General features: G+C 51.7%; 2 protein-coding genes across 3 annotated transcripts; one reads left to right on the top strand and one right to left on the bottom strand.

Annotated features, from left to right (window-relative positions):
• The first annotated feature begins 511 nt into the window (after window positions 1-511).
• LOC307116531 (sialic acid-binding Ig-like lectin 5) lies at window positions 512-7414 on the top strand. 2 transcript variants are annotated; one of them, XM_079800601.1, is made up of 9 exons: window positions 512-578; window positions 660-1052; window positions 1267-1545; window positions 1798-1845; window positions 2099-2353; window positions 2439-2723; window positions 3159-3258; window positions 5631-5712; window positions 6401-7414. In XM_079800601.1, exons 1-9 carry the CDS (start codon window positions 542-544, stop codon window positions 6593-6595), a joined length of 1674 nt encoding a protein of 557 aa, XP_079656727.1. In that variant the 5' UTR covers window positions 512-541; the 3' UTR covers window positions 6596-7414. The 2 variants fall into 2 exon arrangements, with proteins under 2 accessions (XP_079656727.1, XP_079656728.1); XM_079800602.1 differs by lacking the exon at window positions 2439-2723.
• A 5925-nt stretch (window positions 7415-13339) lies between these two features.
• Window positions 13340-19258, bottom strand: LOC307116533 (sialic acid-binding Ig-like lectin 5; the record flags this gene model as incomplete). Its single annotated transcript, XM_079800606.1, has 9 exons — window positions 13340-13522; window positions 14411-14477; window positions 16567-16666; window positions 16880-17164; window positions 17250-17504; window positions 17902-18009; window positions 18272-18550; window positions 18766-19143; window positions 19222-19258. 9 exons carry the CDS (start codon window positions 19256-19258, stop codon window positions 13340-13342), a joined length of 1692 nt encoding a protein of 563 aa, XP_079656732.1.

Below are 19258 nucleotides of genomic sequence, written 5' to 3'. Positions count from 1 at the left end.
CCCGTGTCCCCACGAAGCCCTCAGAGCAAAGGCCGTTAACACTCAGCTTTGCCCCTGGGTTCCACCCTCCACGGGACTTGGGTCTAAATTCTTTTCTCTTTGCCAGCATTTATCTAAAAAAAAATATTAAAGTTATCCTTTTCCATTATGTTTGACAGTTTCAGCTGGAGGGTGTGTTCCCCCAAGTCACCAGGACCAGCTCTGAGTGTGCTGGCCCCTGGATGACCTCTTTCTCCACTTCAACCTCCTCTGTAAGGGGATCACTGTCAGATTCACATCTGGACAAGCCACTCCACCTCCTGGGGTCTCAGTACATTGATCTGCAGGGTCAGGTGGGGGGGGGGGTTGGTCGTGGGGCAGACAGGATGATTTCTCAGCAACCTCACCCCCCACGTCCTGTGGAGGCCAAGTTCCCCTTCCAGCCTGGCCACAGTCTCTCCCCACGGCTTCCTGTTGGGGTGTCCTTAGCTCCACCCCAGAGCTGGGCACTTCCTTCCCTGACACAGGGACCTGGACCCGCTCTGCCCGGCCAGAGGCAGACATGGTGCCCCTGCTGCTGCTGCCCCTGCTGTGGGGGGGTGAGTGGCTCAGGGAGGGGGGCTGGGCAGGTGTGGGAGGGCCAGGAGCTGCATCTCAGCCACTTTGTCCCCCTCCCGCAGGGTCCCTGCAGGAGATGCCAGGCTTTGAGCTCCGAGTGCAGGAATCTGCGACGGTGCAGGAGGGTCTGTGTGTCCACGTGCCCTGCTCCTTCTCCTACCCACAGGATTGGCAGTTTCCCTCTGCCAAACTCTACACCTACTGGTACCGGCACAGGTACAATAAAAACTATGGTGAACCTGTGGCCTCGAACGAACTGAATAAACCACTGGAGAGAGAGACCCAAGGCCGCTTCCACCTCGCGGACCCCACGACCAACAACTGTTCCCTGCAAATCAGAGACGCCAGGAGGAGTGATGCAGGAATATACACCTTCCGATTGGAGATAAGAAATCCTGTATATGTGTTCCAAGGATATACTTACCAAGATAAGAAGCTGGCTTTGCAGGTGACAGGTATGGCAGGGCCCCCGGAGAGGACCCAGGGACAGGGGACCTCGTCTTAGACCAGGAACAGGACACTGGACACTCCTGTCCAGGCCTTGGGCCCTGGGTGGTCAGAAGAGACATAGGGCCTGGGGTGAGCTCTAGCCCTAGGCGGGGCCTCTCTCAAGGTCCCACTCTGAGTCCCCACCCCTGGAGCCCAGGCACCTGCCTTTCTCCCCCGCAGCCCTGACAGAGAAACCCCAGATCCGTATTCCGGAGCCTCTGGAGTCCGGCCGCCCCACACAGCTGGCCTGCAGCCTGCCCGGGGCCTGCGAAGGGGGACGACCTCTCACCTTCTCCTGGGCGGGAGCCGCTGTGGACTCGCTGGACTCCTGGACCCTCCGCTCCTCGCTGCTCACCTTCACCCCGAGGTCCCGGGACCATGGCACCAACCTCACCTGTCAGGTCCAAGTCCAAGGATCTTCTGTGGCCACGCAGAGAACCATCCGGCTCAATGTCTCCTGTGAGCGTTGGAGGGGTGTCTGGGTCTGTGGGAGCGGTGGGGTGGCCTGTGTGTGTGTGTATGTGTGTGTGTGTGTGTGTGTGTGTGTGTGTGTGCAGGAGGCTGCGCTAACCTGAGAACACTCGGGCATGGATCTGCGTGTAGGTGGGGAGTGGGCCAGATGGACCGCTCTCCCCCATTCCCGGTTCCCACCGCCCCTCCTTGGGATTGGGGTGACTTCCATCTGAAGTGGGGCCCTGTCTTTTATCCCAGATGCCCCAGGGAACCTCACCATAGGCGTCTCCTTCAAAAACGGCACAGGTAGGAAAGAACCCTCCTCTCTGGGCTGGGACCTGCCTCCGGGGGCCCTGGTGGGGCAGAGGGGGGAGCAGGAGTTTGAATGGGATCAGACATGGGAAGGGCAAGGATGAAAGTCATCACCCCAGTCCCTCACCTCTGGTGGGTGCCTCACCTGTTTTCTCTCTCTCTCTCTCTCTCTCTCTCTCTCTCTCTCTCTCTCTCTCTCTCTCTCATCTCTTTCTCTCTCCCTCCCTCAAAATTGTTCTCCTCAAAGCCTTTAAGATTCTGCAAAACACATCCCTTCCCATCCTGGAGGGAGAGACACTGAGGCTGCTCTGTGTGGCTGACAGCAACCCCCCTGCAGAGCTGAGCTGGTTCTGGGGGTCCCCAGGCCTGAACGCCACCCCCATCGCCAGCACCGCGATCCTGGAGCTGCCTCGAGTGGGGCCTGCACAGGAAGGGGAGTTCACCTGCCAAGCTGGGCACCCGCTGGGCTCCCAAAGTGTCTCTCTCAGCCTCTCCGTGGTCTGTGAGTGGGGAGACCCCAGGGGGCAGGACAGCTGGGTTCTGGGGAGATTAGAGGCACCGATGACCCTGCTCCTCGCTCCCCACAGACCCCCCGCAGCTGCTGGGACCCTCCTGCTCCTGGGAGGACCCGGGTCTGCACTGCAGCTGCTCCTCCAGGGCCCAGCCGGCCCCCTCCCTGCGCTGGCGGCTGGGGACGGGGCTGCTGGAGGGGAACCATAGCAAGGCCTCCCACGTGGTCACCTCCAGCTCAGTGGGGCCCTGGACCAACAGCTCCCTGAGCCTCCGCGCGGGGCTCAGCCCTGACCTCAGACTCAGCTGCGAGGCCCGGAATGTGCACGGGGCCCAGAGCGCCTCGGTCCTGCTGCTGCCAGGTCAGGGGTCTTATTGGGGGCAGAGTCTTTGGGTGAAAGGAATGGGTCAGAGAGAAGGTGGAGCTGGGGGAGGGGGCTGTGGCTTGGGCTGGAGTGATTGCTAGGAGAGGGCCCTCCATCTCTTGTTCCCCCCCCCTCAAATATTTTTATTGATTTCAGAAAAGGAGAGGGAGAGAGAGATAGAAACATCAATGATGAAAGAGAATCATTGATCAGCTGCCTCCTGCAGGCCCCCCACTGGGGATCGAGCCTGCAACCTGGGCATGTGCCCTTGACCAGGGAGCCAACCGGGATCTCATGGTTTATAGGTCAATGCTCATCCACTGAGCTAAGCCAGGCTCTGATTGAGCAGAACCTACAGCGGGTTCTGGGAGGAGGGGGAAGAGGAGAGACCGAGTCCCGGGAGTGGGTGTCTCACGCCCCTCTCCTCTGCAGGGAAGGCGGTGCCCCAGGCGGGAGTGGTTCCTGCGGCTCTTGGAGGTGCTGGTGCCATGGCCCTGCTGTCCCTATGCTTGTGTCTCCTCTTCTTTTGCATGTAAGCCTCCGTGGCAGGGAGCCGTGTCCTGGGGGTTTGGAAAAGGTCATGGAATTTCACCAACACAAAGCTTAGTACATCCAGGGAGGAGGCGGAGAGGGGTAATCGCTTTATTGAGGTAAAACTCTGATGTATTTAAAGTGTACAATTCAATGGCTTTTACTTCAGTCACACAGCTGTGCACCCATCACCACGGCTAAGTTTGAAACTTTTTCATTAGCCTGAAAAGGAAAAAAAAGAGATAGAAACTCACATCCCTGTATTGTCATCCCGCCTCCATCCTCCCCAGCCCCAGGCAACTAGTATTTCCTGTTTCTCTAGATTTGCCCATTCTGACATTTCATAGAAATGCAATGATATAATACATGTTTATTGTGACTGACTTCTTTCATGTAGCCCGAGATTTTCAAGGTTCATGTGTCAGCACTTTATTCCTTTTTATTAACAAATACACTGAGTGGCCAGATTATTATGATCTTTGAACCCATAATAATGTGGCCACTTAGTGTGTGTGTGTGTGTGTGTGTGTGTGTGTGTGTGTGTGTGTATTTTAGAGGCCCGGGTGCATGAATTTGTGCATGGGTGGGGTCCGGCCAGCCTGGCCAGGGGGAGGGGACATGGGCAGTTGGCCAGCCTGCCTGCTGGTTGAACTATTGGTTGAGGGGACAATTTGCATATTAGCCTTTTATTATATAGGATATACACTGAGTGGCCAGATTATTATGCGTTCAGAGATCATAATAATCTGGACATTCAGTGTATAGTCCATGATATGGATGGGGCATATTTTATTTGTCTGTTCCTTCATTGATGGGCATTTGGGTTGCTTGGACTTTTTTTTTTTTTTTTTCTATCCACATTTTTTTAAATTTATTTTTTTAAATTTCTTTATTGATTAAGGTATCACATATTTGTCCTCGTCCCCCCATTCCCATCCCACACCCCTCCCCACACATGCCCCCACCCCCCTGTTGTCCTTAACCGCTCGTTAGGCTCATATGCCTGCACGCAAGTCCTTTGGTTGATCTCCCTCTTTACCCCCACCCTTCCCTACCCTCCCCCTGAGGCCCGACAGTCTGATCCATGCCTCCTTGTTTCTGGGTCTGTTCTTGTTCATCTGTCTATGTTGTTCATTATTTCCCCTACATGAGTGAGATCATGTGCTATTAGAAATACACTTATAAGAACCGAAAATGAGACAAGCAATAATGGTTATGGTGACAGGCAAATGAATCAGTGTGTAGTGAGTTTCTTTCTGGGCCAACAGTTCTTTTGAGACCCAATTTCAATGTCCAACAGTTCCTTATGTGTACATGTCAGCACTGACATTTCAGTTCTGGATGGTGGACAAATGGTGGTAATGCAGGTCCGACTCTGTCCGGTTTGGTCCTGGGCAATCTGCAGTGATGCACAGCTGCTAACTGCTAGTATGGGAAGGCCACATCAGCGTCTTCCGTCTCTGGACTGCTTCTCTTCTGTCTTCATGGCTGGAGTAGTCCTGTCGATTCCTCTCTTGCTGGAATCCACATGGTCTCGGAGTTGTTTTCTGAAAATATACAAACATATTCTCGACCAAAGGTTAATAAAGGAATATTTTCTATAAATTTGACTGGGGATCCTTTTTCAATTTTTGCCCAAATGATTTTCCTCTGGCTTGTTTTGTCACCTTGTGTGTTTTTCATGGGAGTCTTGCTTTTAGCCTTACAATTAATTTTCTAAAGTATTAATTTTCTAGATGTAATTTACTTACAGGATATTTTTCCTTACATGATATTCCTCTACTATCCCCTCCTTTTTTGATTTAAATGTTAGGAGGCTTTTGAAAATTTTATAATGTATTCTTGATGGCTTTTAAATTTTAATTTTTTGCATTATAATATTACTATTTTAGGTTCATTATATGGTGCACACTTTTATCATGAGATGAAGTACCAATAAAAATTTTAGTTGACTCTTTAGGAACACCTTTTTGTCTGGTACAATTAATTTTTCTAGGGTATTCACTTGTTTCAACTAGCCAATTTAAATTTGCCTGAAAACTTGACTACTATTTTACTGTCAAATTTATTACTCTAACAATAATCTTGTTTTACCCTGTAAATATTGGTGGAAGGGTTGCTTGGACTTTTTGGCTACCATGAATTACTCTGATGATGGCTTGTGCACAAGTCTCTGTGTGTGAGAGGGACCTTGCTGAACATTTAGTCCTGGCCAAGCCCCTGGATAATTCAGGGGGACAGGGTCCTCACTTGCATGTCAGGAATGTCTCCGAGTCCAGCCTCAGGGTCTGGATGGATCTGTTGTCCATCAGGGAGTGGGGGCAGCTGTCCACCTGTGCCTGAGTCATTCTGACTGCTGACGTCTTCCCTTAGAGTGAAAGCCCGCAAGAGGCAAGCAGCCGGGAGGCAAAAGGTCACGAATGATGAAGACCCGGTCATGGGCACAGTTACCTGGGTGAGTGACGTGGGTGTCTTCTCATGCCATGTAGGGGGGCCTGGGCATGTCCATTCAAGGAGTCCACACTGAGCTCCTCTGTGGTCGGCTGGACAGGAAGCTGGGAGTTGACTTCCCCTTCATTTCCTGGAACCCATGGTTGGCCTCCAGCCCCAACCACACTGACCACTGAGCCCACCTCACCTCTCTGATAGGCCCAGGCCACCAGAACCATCTCCCCAAAACGACTACTCTCTACCCATTGTGGGCATGTTCCTTCACCTCCCTTTACCGCAGATTCTCTATCTGTAAATGGGGACAATGAGAGTATCATGCTTACTGGGTTTCTGAGGAATGAAATATGATTACTAGGCCTTTGATATGGTCTAATCAACATCTGCCATACTCTCAAAAAATTAAAAAGAAAAAACAGCAGGCTTGAGCAGGAAGGAGGATGGTCTTCGAGATGAAAGTCCACCATTCTCCTAGGTTGCAGCACCTGAATAAGTCTCTTTCATTTTGCACCAAAAGAACAAAACCCAAAAAAACAAACAAAAGAAAAAAAATTTTAATGAATGAATGAATAGTCGAGTCTATAAGTGTATGTGCAATAAGAAGATGAACGAAAGAACTGTTCCACCAGCCCAACTTGTCTTTGGGACCATGTCTGCCTCATTCCTCCCGACGCCCTTCTCTCCCCTTCACTCAGGGTTCCAAGAAAAACCTCCAGCCAGACGGGCCCCCAGACCAAGCGTCACCTGCGGAGAAGGGCCCTCTGTCGGGGGAGCAACAGGAGCTCTACTACGCCAACCTCACCTTTGAAGGCATGAGGCCACGGGAGCCTCGGGACCAGGAAGCCACCAGCACCCACGAGTACTCAGAGATCAAGTGCGCAGGCAAATGAGGACTCGCTCCGAGCACGGTCCTGGCCAGAGACATCACAGCCCCTTTGGAAGGGGAAAGAAGTCCAGGACTCCTTGCTGAAGCATGAGGAGACCTTGTGGCCCGATTAACATGAACGGGTGGATGAGCATCCCCAGGCAGAGCAGAAAGAAGGCGGGTGATGGGCCGGTTCTCTCACATCCACCTGCACCTGTGCTTCAGGTGAGCTGCTCCGTGACGCTGTCTCTCACCCTCCCGCTCCCTCCAGAATGTCACTTTCGGGATCCTGGCACATTGTCTAAGGTGGTCTGGATTTTCTAATAAATCCCGTCTTCTCATAGTTCTCTGGGTGGCTGTCTCCCAGATTGCACCCCGACTGATGAGCAATGACAAATGACACAGACTACAGTGTAGACCCTGGGTAGTCTCCTCCTCCAGGTATATTTCCTGTGGCCTGTAGCAGGTGGGTCACTAGGATCCCATCAAGGATTGAGGGAATTCAAAACTCGGCTTCCGGCCCTATTGCGGCTCATCTATTTTCAGTCCTAACCACAGATGACGATGTTTATGGCGGCCCCTCCCCCTTGGTAAGACCTCTTTTCGGGCCCCATGAGATTCTTCCTCTTCTTCTTCCACCTTTTTATTGATTTCAGAGAGGAAGGGTGAGGGAGAGAGATATATAAACATCAATGATGAGAGAGAATCATTGATCGGCTGCCTCCTGCGTGCCCCTTACCGGGGACTGAGACTGCAACCCTGGGCTTATGCCCTTGATGGGAATCAAACCCAAGACTCTTCAGTCCTCAATCCGACGCTCTATCTGCTGAGCCAAACCGGCTAGGGCCCCATGAGATTCTTGAATGTTCTACTTAGCTTCTCTGTGACTGCTCAGAGTCAGCAGTCTATTTGAATAAAAAAGTGGCTCCAAATACTTGTCTCATTGCTGTTGACTTCCTGCTTCTTCCATCTTCACTGTGCAAATTTTCTTTTTGTTGACTCCAAACATTAAAATTTTTAAAAATCCAGCTTTCCTAGTATTTTTCCCCTTGGCCTGGCTTGCTCTGCTCTTAAGGACAACTGTCTCATGCTGTGGTCCACTAAGGCCACAGGATCCTTTCCCCATCTGAATATTTAACCTTTGTGTAGAATAAATTAAAACTTAGGATTTATTTGTGTGACCTACCAGCTCCAAATACAACATCTCAACCCAACTTCTGATACTTCATTTCTTCATTTCAACTGAAGAAATGGACTTGGCATTCTCCCAGGCACAGAAAAGGATCACTGATCATGTTTTCCATTGTCCAGAGCTCCGTGACAGTACAAGAAAGGGTTTAAAAGCAAAATAATGGGGAGGAAGTAAGGGAAGGACAGGAGTCTGACAGGTTTTCTGGAGGGGGTGAGGGTAAAGGGACCCAGTGACCTCTAGAAATGCATTGTGTCTCTGAAGCTGTCTCCTCTCCCCTAGGATGAGGGAGGTTCCAGGGGGAGACTGAGGAGGAGTTTGGCTGCACCTCTGTCACTAGCTTCATTCCCCAGCCTTACCTCCACAGGAGACAGGGTAAGACTTGGCCTCCAGGGGGCGATCCATCCAGCTGGGGAGCTCTTGGCCAGAGGATTGGCGCTGTCCGTGGTCCTGGAGCGCACCTGGGCTCAGCTCTGCCAAGGATTCCAACTCACAAGGCCAAGGTCCCGGGCCTTAGGCCAGCAGGGCACCTAGGTCCAAGGGGCTTTGGAAAGGCTGGGTTCCTCTTGGGAAGGAAAAGTCAGGAGAAGGGGCGGGAGTGGGCTGGGCTCATCTCTGTGCTTTTCCTCTCACCCCTCTGGTTGCCTTACTCTTTTGAACTTGTGCCAGCAAAATGCTAAGATTCCACTTAGCATGTGCCACCAAAATGTCCCCAAAAGAGGAAGTTTCCCCAGTGAATTGCTACATGTCTTTGGGGATCTACCAAGTTTGTCAGGCCACCACTAGGAATTAAAATCTCAGTGTGACGTACAGAGAGGGTAGTTTTTGGGGAAGGTTAGGCCAGTTAAGGAGAAGCAGGGGCCTGGAGAGGAAGCCAGGCAGGAAGAGGAAGAATTGGCCCTAGCTGGTTTGGCTCAGAGCATCAGCCTGCAGACTGAAGGGTCCCAGGTTTGATTCCAGTCAAGGGCATGTGTCCAGGATGCAGTCTCGATCCCTAGTAGGAGGTGTGCAGGAGGCAGCCAATCGATGATTCTCTGTCATCATTGATGTTTCTATCTCTCTCTCTCCCTCTCCCTTCCTCTCTGAAATAAATAAATATATATTTTAAAAGAGAGAACAAATGGGCAGACACCAGTAATAACAAGAACAAATATTGATCATATGCATTTATTGCCCGGAGGCTGGAAAGACTGGTAGCTGTTTGCATGTTTTCTCACTGGCACCAGCAATATAGGAATTCACCAACCACAATAAACTCTATTTGTGGGGGAGGCGAAGCTTTTGAAACATTCGTAAATACATTTGAACTTTTGCCTTGGTTATGCGCTGTGTTAGGTGCAGGAGATAAAAAATGAACTAAGCTGCCCTGGTCAGGATAAGTTGGTGGGAACATCATTCCCTGTACAAAAAGGTTGTAGGATCGATCCCCAATTAGTGAACATACCTAGGCTTTGGGTTTGATAACCCAGTTGGGCCATGTATGGGAGGTAACCAATTGATGTTTCTCTCTCAGATCAATATTTCTCTCTCTCTCTCCCTCCCCCTCCTTTCTCTCTAAAAATCAATGTAGAATCTAAAGAACAAAATAACTGATGAACAAAATAGGACCAGAGGAAGGGATAAATGGAAAAAAATGATAGACCTTGGAGGGTAGGAGGGGAGAGAGGATGTGAAGAGATCAACCAAAGATATGTACATATGTGCCTAGCCCAGTGGTCGGCAAACTCATTAGTCAACAGAGCCAAATATCAACAGTACAACGATTGAAATTTCTTTTGAGAGCCAAATTTTTAAAACTTAAACTATATATGTAGGTACATTGTTATTAACTTAATTAGGGTACTCCTAAGCTGGCCTTTGCTAAAAACTCAAGGGGCTAAAGAGCTGCATGTGGCTCTCGAGCCGCAGTTTGCCAACCACTGGCCTAGCCCATGGACACAGAAAATAATGTGGTGAAGGTCTAGGGAGATGGGTGTAGGGTGGAGGGAGGCAAAGGGGAGGGGGGTACATCTGGAATAGAGTCAACAAGAAAAAAATAAAAAAGCATATCCTGAGGTGAGGATTTTTTAAAAAGTGAACAAAGCAGCCCTAGCTGGTTTGGCTCGGTGGATAGAGCGTCGGCCTTCGGACTGAAGGGTCCCGGGTTCGATTCCGGTCAAGGGCACATGCCTGGATTATGGGCTCGATCCCCAGTGGGGGGCATGTAGGAGGCAGCCAATCAATGATTCTCTCTCGTCATTGATGTTTCTCTCTCTCTCTCCCTCTCCCTTCCTCTCTGAAATCAGTAAAAATATATTTAAAAAATAAAATTAAAAAAATAAGTGAACAAAATAGATTTGACTTGACACTGCCTTCAGAGTAGAACAGAACATGCATTTAACATTCTATAATATTACAAATGATTACAGCATATTGAGGGCTTACTAATCACCCAGCATGAATGACACTCTCATCATCCCCATTTCCAGATGGGAAACGGAGGTGAGGAGAGGTGAAGTAACACGTCCACAAAGGGTAGAACGTAATAGTTTGGGGAGATGGTTCTGGGGAATCACCGTCTATCACCACAACCAGTTTGGACTTGGATTTTATTATTGCCACGAATGTGAAAACTGTAGTTTTATTCTATAGGCAATGAGTTTCCCCATTTTTTTAAAAAAAATCTGTGTTACTTCCTCATCTTTGAATGCTCTCTACTGAGTATAGATTATAAAGTGATACTTAAAGATAGTATTTACTTTCTTCTGCTTTCTCTCATTGCTCCGGATAATTCAATTACACTGCTCTTGTTTCGAATGGAATCTGTCTTTTCTCTCTGGCTGCTGTTCAGATTTCCCCCTTGTCTTCGGTTTTCTTTGACTCACCCTTACCCTTATTCGACCTCAATGTGGGCGTGGTCTCCTTTGACACTCCCCACCGTGGACTGGGCCTGTCTTGGCTCTCATCTCCAGGCCACAGAGGCCACAACACCAAAGCTCACATGATCTGTGTGGGCAAATGCCAGTGGGAGGTTATTTTTCACTTAGACATTCTACCTAATTTTCTGGATCTGAGCTTGTTCGAAATTCCATCCTAATAAGATCCCATTTACTTTTTCGTTCAGCTATTCTATACTTTCAAAATGAGAGATTTTATTTCTTCTAGTCACTTTTTTTTTTTTTTACCACCAAGGATTTTGTTATTTTTCAGCACAAGTGTTGAGCGGAATGATTTCACCTGGTATTAAACAAGAGTCACAATTCAACTTCTTACCACAGTGAAAGTGGGGTTTGTGAAGTGGCTGTGGGGGGCCAGTGCCCTCCTCGTCCCACAGCGTAAACGTCCACTTCTTTCCTCGGGGCCACTCTCTAAAGTTTAGGAAATAACGTATCTGGTTTGGTGCTTGTTAAGTTCACTGGGACCGTCACCTGGGCCCATACTGCTGTGGCCACCAGAGCCCGTGTTGTGGCTGGACCAGCCCTGGTGGTTCTTGCTATGATTGTACGACACACATAAGCCACACGATAAAGGCACATTGAAAACACAGGTTTGTTATAGTGGTTCTCCTCCTCCTTTCCCACCAGTTGTGGAGAAGAATACGCACTCTGTCTTCAGTCCGCCCTCTCAATTCCAGTCTGTCCAAGCATTCAGGTTTGAAGACATGAAGGTGTGCACCAGATGAAAGCAAGCCAGGAGGTGTGGCCTCCATGAGAGGGGTCTCAAATGGCAACGATTTCTGTATGAACTGACCTGGAGGATTTAGGGAAAAAGGCCAGGGGGAGAGGGTGGGTGAGTAGGTAAATGCCAGGGAAAGCTGCCTGTGATGTATGGTCTAAAGGGAGGGAGTCAGGAAGGCGTGTGTGCAGGAGAGCGTCAGGGTCAGCTCTCTGGCTTGTCCTAATGTGCCACCCAGACAGGAAGCGGGAGGACCTGTGGGAGGCGCTCTCTTGCGCCCCCTGCGGAGCTGAGATCCCTACAGGAGACACTCTATGGTTACAGTAGAGCTCTATGGTCCTTCCAGTCCCGCCCCTTAACTTCCGCTTCCCCTCTGAACGGGGCTTCCTTCCTGCTTCTCCCTTGCTCAATGTGTGCACGTGGCTCGCCGTAACGAGGCAAACCTTTCTTTTTGCCTGAATAAGTCTTTTTGTTAGAGGCACCTCCCACCCACACCAGACAGGTTAGTGGACAGCCCCCCGCCCCGAGTCAGCCCCCAACCCCCGAGGGCTGTTCCTGAGTCCATCCTTGTCTCCTCCTGTAAATGAATTTGTACCAAAGACCTTGACTGCGTTGTGAAAAGCCAATTAATTAAAGCATTTAAAGCATGCGCCTTCATTGAAAAGGCAAAGCATGCAAACCTGTCTTATTTCATCCGGCTTGGAGCACAGATGGGCTTTCCTGGCTAATTTAGAAAAGTGAGCCGGTCTGAGGCTTTGTGCACCTTCCTGTCTATAGGTTTCAAAATTCCTTTGCTGACTATTTTGGTACAGATTCACTCTCAAGGTCTCTTTTAACGTTGTGGTGGCCTTCCCAGAATTCATGAGAAGCACCTGGAAGCTTTATCTTGCCAAGCCTTGAGACGGCTGGCTTCTCTGCTTAGGGTGTCAAACTGTCCTTTTTTTCCTTTTCCCCTTTACCCTCTCTTTCTGCATGCTCTCTTTAGGGAGGTTTTTTAACCATTTTCTCTCCAGTGTGTTTGGCTGGAGAAGATAATGGATTGTTAGTTAAAAGCTGGCTGCAAATTGCTCACAATGTTTGGCCTCATTTAACTTTCCTGCCTCAGTTTCCCTATTCATCCTGCCTTGGAATCCTGTACCATTTTCGGTGATGTAATACCTGGTCAGCTTTGGGTATGGTCCCCAAACTGTTGGCAAGATCCCCGTGGGGCCCTTAAATGGGACAAGGGAGGGCCTGGCAGTCAGGAGGTGCTGGGAGAATGAACAGGTAAAAGTGAGGCGAGATGACCCCAGTGAAGTGACAAGAAACTACTTCATGAACCGAATTCCAAGTCAGGGGGGTGGGCTCTCCCGGGGAGGCTTTGAAGCATTCTGGGATGAAACATGACACCAACAAGCTGTCCCCCTCTCCACCGTGCCTGGTCACCCCTGGCTTCAGGAGCACTTGCCAGCAGGACCTTCCCGTTCAAAAAGAGACCAGCCAGTCCTGGGCACACATCTGTGATGGAACCTCTGTTGGTTGATGTCCATCTTCCGATTTATTTAATGCACACGACCAGCTTTGAGCACAATGCATGACCTCTGCACAGAATGGGACACTGAGCAACAGAGAAATGAAGTGAATCACCACTTGATGACACTGCCTTGCCGGTGGTCGCCAACCTTTCGGACCTCAGGGACCACCAGTGGTCTGCGGAGCACCAGTTGGTGACCGCTGCCTTGATGTGCCAAAGCCTGCGTTTGAAACCACATCTCTGTAATCCCGTCACCTGTCTTCTTTCTGCTCTGCTCACACAGTAGTTAATGTTAATCATGCCACAAGGTCTTCTCATGCTCCAGTAATGAGTCCCCGACGTCTTCCCCGCAGAGGGGCTGCGATGCCTCTGGCCAGGACTGAGCTCTGAGCGAGTCCTCATTTGCTTGTCTTCTAGATCTCTGAGTACTCGTTCATGCTGCTGGTGGCCTCCGGGTCCTCTGGTTCCTGTGGCTTCATCCCGTGAAAGCTGAGGTTGCCGTAGTAGACTTCCCATTGTTCCTCTGACAGAGGGGGATCCTCTGTGGGCAACCCTTGGTTTGGGGGCTTGTCTAGCCCAAGATTTCGCTTGGAACCCTGAGTGAAGGAGAGAGTAGGGAGTCAGAGGAGTAGAAGGCAGCATGGTCCCAAGGGGAAGTTGGGCTGATGGGACAGTTTTCCAGTCATCCTCTTATTCCACACACATCCTATATAATAAAAGGCTAATACACAAATCAACTAAACAGCAGAATGACCAGTCGCTATGACACTCACTGACCACCAGGGGGGAGATGTTCAACGCAGCAGCTGTCCCCTGGTGGTCAGTGTGCTCCCTGAGGGGGAGCGCCGCTCAGCCAGAAGCTAGGCTTGTGACTGGTAAGCACAGCAGTGGTGGCAGGAGCCTCTCCTGCCTCTGTGGCAGCATTAAGGATGTCCCTCTGATGGCTCTCAGAATGCAAGAGGACACAGGCCGGTTTGAGGGATTCCCCCACCCCCGCCCCGAGTGCACGAATTTCATGCACTGGGCCTCTAGTTCTTATAAACTCAAGTATTTGCCCATTCAGTTAAAATTCTGTAATGCTACAACTGATTAGACCATATGGAGGGTCTACTAATCACATTTCATCCTCACACACACACCCAGTAAGGATGATACTCTTATCCCCATTTCCAGATGGGGAAACTGAGGTGAGGAGAGGTGAAATAACATGTCCACCATGGGCAGAAAGTAACAGTTTTGGGGAGATGGTTCTGGCAGCCTGGGCCTATCAGAGAGGTGAGGTGGGCTCAGTGATCAGCAGGCCTGAAGCAGGAGGCTGACCATGGGCTTTGGGAGACGAAGGGGAGAAGTCAACTCCCAGTTGCCTGTCCAGCTGATCACAGAGGAGCGGGTATGGGAAACTGCCGAGGGGCTCAGTATGGACTCCTTGAATGAACATGCCCAACGCCCCCTACACGGCATGAGAAGACACCCACGTCACTCACCCAGGTGACTGTGCCCATGACAGGGTCTTCATCATTCGTGACCTTTGGTCTCCTGGCTGCTTGCCTCCTGTGGGCTTTCACTCTAAGGGAAGAAGTCAGCAGTCAGAATGGCTCAGGCACAGGTGGGCAGCTGCCCCCACTCCCTGATGGACTACGGAGGCATCCAGACACTGTGGCCAGACTCAGAGACACTCCTGACATGCAGGTGAGGACCTTGTACCCTGGATGGCCCAGGAGTTTGGCCAAGACTGAATGTTCATCACCAAAGGTCCCTCTCACATGCAGAGACTTCTGCATGAGCCATCATCAGAGTAATTCATGGTAGCCAAAAAGTCCAAGCAACCCAAATGTCCATCAGTGAAGGAATGGACAGATAAAATGTGCCCCATCCATATTATGGAATATCTATACTAATAAGTAACATGCTAATTAGACCGGATGTCTTCCGGACGTCCGTCCAGACAGAGCAGCAGCTGCTGCGAGGGTCCGAGTACTGGGAGAGGTGGCCATGTGGGCTGGTCCAGCACCACAGCCCCTTCCACAGAGGCTGTGGGAGAGGGTGCTGCACGGTCCTGGTTCCGGTGTTGCCCCTTCTGCAGAGGCAGCCACAGAGGCAGCGGCACGGGCCTGTCCTGGCCCTATGCCTTCACAGAGGCTGGATGGGGTGTGACCTGCTGTACCTCAAACTCCCACAGCCCTTCTCCCAGATGGCCTGGCCCCAGATTGCTGGTGGGGCCAGTACTAAAAAGCCAGGGCTGAGGGTCTGCAGCCGTGGTGGCCTGCTGTGCACCAGCAGTGGGGTGATGGGGTTGGTGCCTTCCCCTGATTGGCCCAGTTGGATGTCAGTAGGCCATCCCCTGAGGGCTCTGGACTGTGAGAGGGGGCAGGCTGGACTAATTGACCCTGTGCCCCTGTTCACGAATTTTCATGTACCGGGCCTCTAGTATCCTATTAAATAAAGAGGGAATATGCTAATTGACTGTCACACCCACAAAGATGGCAGCACCCACAGCCACAAGATGGCGGCGCCCGGTCCCCTCAGCCCTGCCAGGGTGGCAGGTATGTGGCAGGGCCAGGCCTGCCACCAGGTGGGTCCGCCTGCTCCCCATGCCTGCCTCCAGAATCCCCCAGCCCCCCCAGTCCCCTAGCTATGCAAGCCAGCCCAAGGCACAGGCAAGTCTCGGATGGCAGCTGCCTCGCCATGCAGGGTCGGCCGAGGCTTGCGCTGCTGGCAGTGGCAGCCGCAGAGGTGTGATGGGGGCATTGCCTTTCCCTGATCGCTAGGTCACCTCCTGCCCCTGAGGGCTCCTGGACAGTGAGAAGGGACTAGCCAGGCTGAAGGACCTCCCCACCCTTTCAGTGCATGAATTTTCATGCGCTGGGCCTCTAGTTTATAAATAAAAAGCAATACAGTGCTAACACATGAACCTTGAAAATCTCAGGCTATATGAATGAAGTCAGTCACAATAAAATATATATTATTTTTTATATTTATATTTCATATAAAATTGCATTTATATGAAACATCAGAATGGGCAAATCTAGAGAAACAAGAAATAGTGGTTGCCTAGAGCTGGGGGAGAATGGAGGCGGATAACAATTAATGAATGTGAAGTTTCTATTTTATTTTACTTTTTAATCCTCACCTGAGGATATTTTTTCCCATTGATTTTTAGAGAAAATAGAAGTGAGGGAGGGGTTGGAGGGGGTGGAAAAGAGAAATAAAGAAACATTGATGTGAGAGAGACACATGAATTGGTTGCCTCACGCATGTGCCCCGACCAGGGCCAGGGAATAAACCTGCAATGCAGGTACTGCCCTTGATCAGAAATCAGCCCCGGGATCCTTCACAGTCCGACACTCTAACCACTGAGCAACACCTTCCAGGGCTAGCGTTTCTATGTTTCCATTTTGAGCCCATAAGAAACTTTTCAAAATTGAATGTGGTGTTGGGTGTACAGCTCTGTGACTGAACTAAGGTCATTGAACTGTGCACTTTAAATACATGGAAATGTTACCTTAAAAAAGTGGCTACTCCTCACTCCACAAAAATGTCCCCTCTGGATGTACTAAGCTCTGTTTTTGTGAAATTCAGCGACATCTCTCGGCGCTCCCTACCTCACAGCTCCCTGCACCTCCCCGCCACAGAGGCTTACCTGCCGAAGGAGATGAGACACAGACACAGGGACAGCAGGGCCAGGGCTCCAGCACCTCCAAGAGCCGCAGGAACCACTCCCGCCTGGAAAACCGACTTCCCTGCAGAGGAGAGGGGCGTGAGACACCCACTCGCGGGACTTGGTCTCTCCTCTTCCCACCTCCTGCCAGAACCTGCTGTCGGTTCAGCCAGGCAGGAGATGCAGGCCCTGTCCTAGCAATAACTCCTGTCCAGGCCACAGCCCCCTCCCCCAGCTCCACCCTCTCTCTGACCCACTCCCTTCTCCGTGGCCTCTGCCCCCAGCAGGCCCTGACCTGGCAGCAGCAGGACCGAGGCGCTCTGGGCCCCGTGCACATTCCGGGCCTCGCAGCTGAGTCTGAGGTCAGGGCTGAGCCCCGCGCGGAGGCTCAGGGAGCTGTTGGTCCAGGGCCCCTCTGAGCTGGAGGTGACCGCGTGGGAGGCGTTGCCATGGTTCCCCTCCAGCAGCCCCGCCCCCAGCCGCCAGCGCAGGGAGGGGGCCGGCTGGGCCCTGGAGGAGCAGCTGCAGTGCAGACCCTGGTCCTCCCAGGAGCAGGAGGGTCCCAGCAGCTGCGGGGGGTCTGTGGGGAGCGAGGAGAAGGGTCAGCGGTGCCTCTAATCTCCCCAGGACCCCGCTGTCCTGCCCCCTGGGGTCTCCCCACTCACAGACCACGGAGAGGCTGAGAGAGACACTTTGGGAGCCCAGCGGGTGCCGAGCTTGGCAGGTGAACTCTCCTTCCTGTGCAGGCCCCACGCGAGGCAGCTCCAGGATCGCGGTGCTGGAGATGGGGGTGGTGTTCAGGCCTGGGGACCCCCGGAACCAGTTCAGCTCAGCAGGGGGGTTGCTGTCAGCCACACAGAGCAGCCTCAGGGCCTCTCCCTCCAGGATGGGAAGGGATGTGGTCTGCAGAATCTTGAGGGCTTTGAGTAGAGAAATGAAGTCAAGGAGAGGGAGAGGGAAGGTAGGGGGACGGGAACACAGGTACAGGCACCCACCAACAGGATGCAAGCGAGGAAGCACTAATTTTAGTCCTTGCCCTTCCAAGTCTGATCCCATTCAAACTCAGATTCCCCCCTCTGCTCCACCCTGGTACGGAGTGGGCAGGGCCCAGCCCAGAGACGTGAGGTTCTTTCCTATCTGACATTTCTTTTAAATAATACGTTTTTATTGATTTTTAGAGAGAGAGAGAGAGATGAAGGGAGAGGGATAGAGAAATGGAAAGATGGATGAGAAACATTGTCAATAGGCTGCCTCCTGTACGCCCCCTACTGGTGATAGAGCCAGCAACCAGGCATGTGCCCTGACTCAGATTCTAACCTGTGACCTCTTGGTTCCTGGGTCGAAGCTCAACTTCTGAGCCACATTGGCCAGGCCTAGCTGTGGCATTTCTGAAGGTGATGCCTATGGTGAGGTTCTGTGGGGCATCTGGGATAGAAAAATATGTCCGCAGTTCAGAGGGGAGGATTGGAATGGAAGACACCCCAATGCAAAGGATGGGTGGTGGGAACCAGGAAGGTGGGAGTGCTGTCCTTCTGGCCCACTCCCCACCTACACGCAGATCCATGCATGAGTGTTCTCAGGTTAGCTCAGCCTCCTACACACACACACACACACACACACACACACACACACACACACTCGCCAGTGCCGTTACCCACACAGACCGAGCCATCCCTGCAACACTCACAGGAGACATTGAGCCAGATGGTTCTCTGTGTGGTCAACAGAGGCCGTTCCCGTTTCACCTGACAGGTGAGGTTGGTGCCGTGGTCCCCGGGCCTCGGGGTGAAGGTGAGCACCGAGGAGCTGAGGTTCTGGGGGTCCAGCGAGTCCACAGCGGCTCCCTCCCAGGAGAAGGTGAGAGGTTGTCCCCCTTCGCAGGCCCCGGGCAGGCTGCAGGCCAGCTGTGTGGGGCGGCCGGACTCCAGGGGCTCCCTTATCTGGATGTGGGGTTTCTCTGTCAGGGCTGCGAGGGGAGAAAGGCAGGTGCCTGAGCTCCAGGGGTGGGGACTCAGTGTGGGACCCTGAGAGGCCCTGCCTTGGGCCAGAGCTCACCCAGGTTCTGTGTCTCTTCTGACCACCCAGGGCCCAAGGCCTGGATCAGGGAGTGACCCAGTGTCTAGTTCCTGTTCCAAGACCGAGTTCCACATCTCAGAGTTCTCTCCGGGGCCCCTTCCTTACCTATCACCTGCAAATTCAGCATCTTATCTTGATAACTATATTTCACACTTCCTCTTTCCATTCGGAAGGTGTATATTCCTGTGTCACTTCTCCTGGCATCTCTGATGTGCAGGGAACAGTTATTGTTCCTGCTGTCCGGGAGGAAGAAACGGCCTTGGGTCCCTCTCTTTGCTTCTTCATTTGGGTTGTTTGATGCCACAAGTTCATTGTACTGCATGTTGTCCTTTTTCCAGTACCAGTAGGTGTAGAGTTCACTAGAGGAAGACCATGAACTCCTGGGGTAGGAGAAGGAGCAGGGCACGTGGATGCACAGACCCTCCTGAACCATCACGGATTCCTGCACTTGGAGCTCAAAGCCTGGATGCTCCTCCAGAGATTCTGGGAGGGGGACACAGAGGCTCAGATGCAGCCCCTTCCCTCTCCCACTTCCTCACCCCCATCCCTTGGCCCACTCACCCCCCAACAGCAGGAGCAGCAGCAACAGGGGAACCAT

This window comes from Cnephaeus nilssonii (assembly GCF_951640355.1).
Source record: "Cnephaeus nilssonii genome assembly, chromosome: 20".
NCBI lineage: Eukaryota > Metazoa > Chordata > Mammalia > Chiroptera > Vespertilionidae > Cnephaeus > Cnephaeus nilssonii.
This window is presented reverse-complemented; position numbering and strand designations above follow the sequence as displayed.

What these genes read in the sequence shown, in the direction of transcription:
- LOC307116531 (XM_079800601.1), top strand. Translation starts at nt 542, where the DNA reads ATGGTGCCCCTGCTGCTGCTGCCCCTGCTGTGGGGGG. An exon ending in TGTCTCCTCTTCTTTTGCAT is followed by an intron (nt 3,259 to 5,630) that starts GTAAGCCTCCGT and finishes GTCTTCCCTTAG; the next exon opens with AGTGAAAGCCCGCAAGAGGC. An exon ending in TCATGGGCACAGTTACCTGG is followed by an intron (nt 5,713 to 6,400) that starts GTGAGTGACGTG and finishes CCCTTCACTCAG; the next exon opens with GGTTCCAAGAAAAACCTCCA.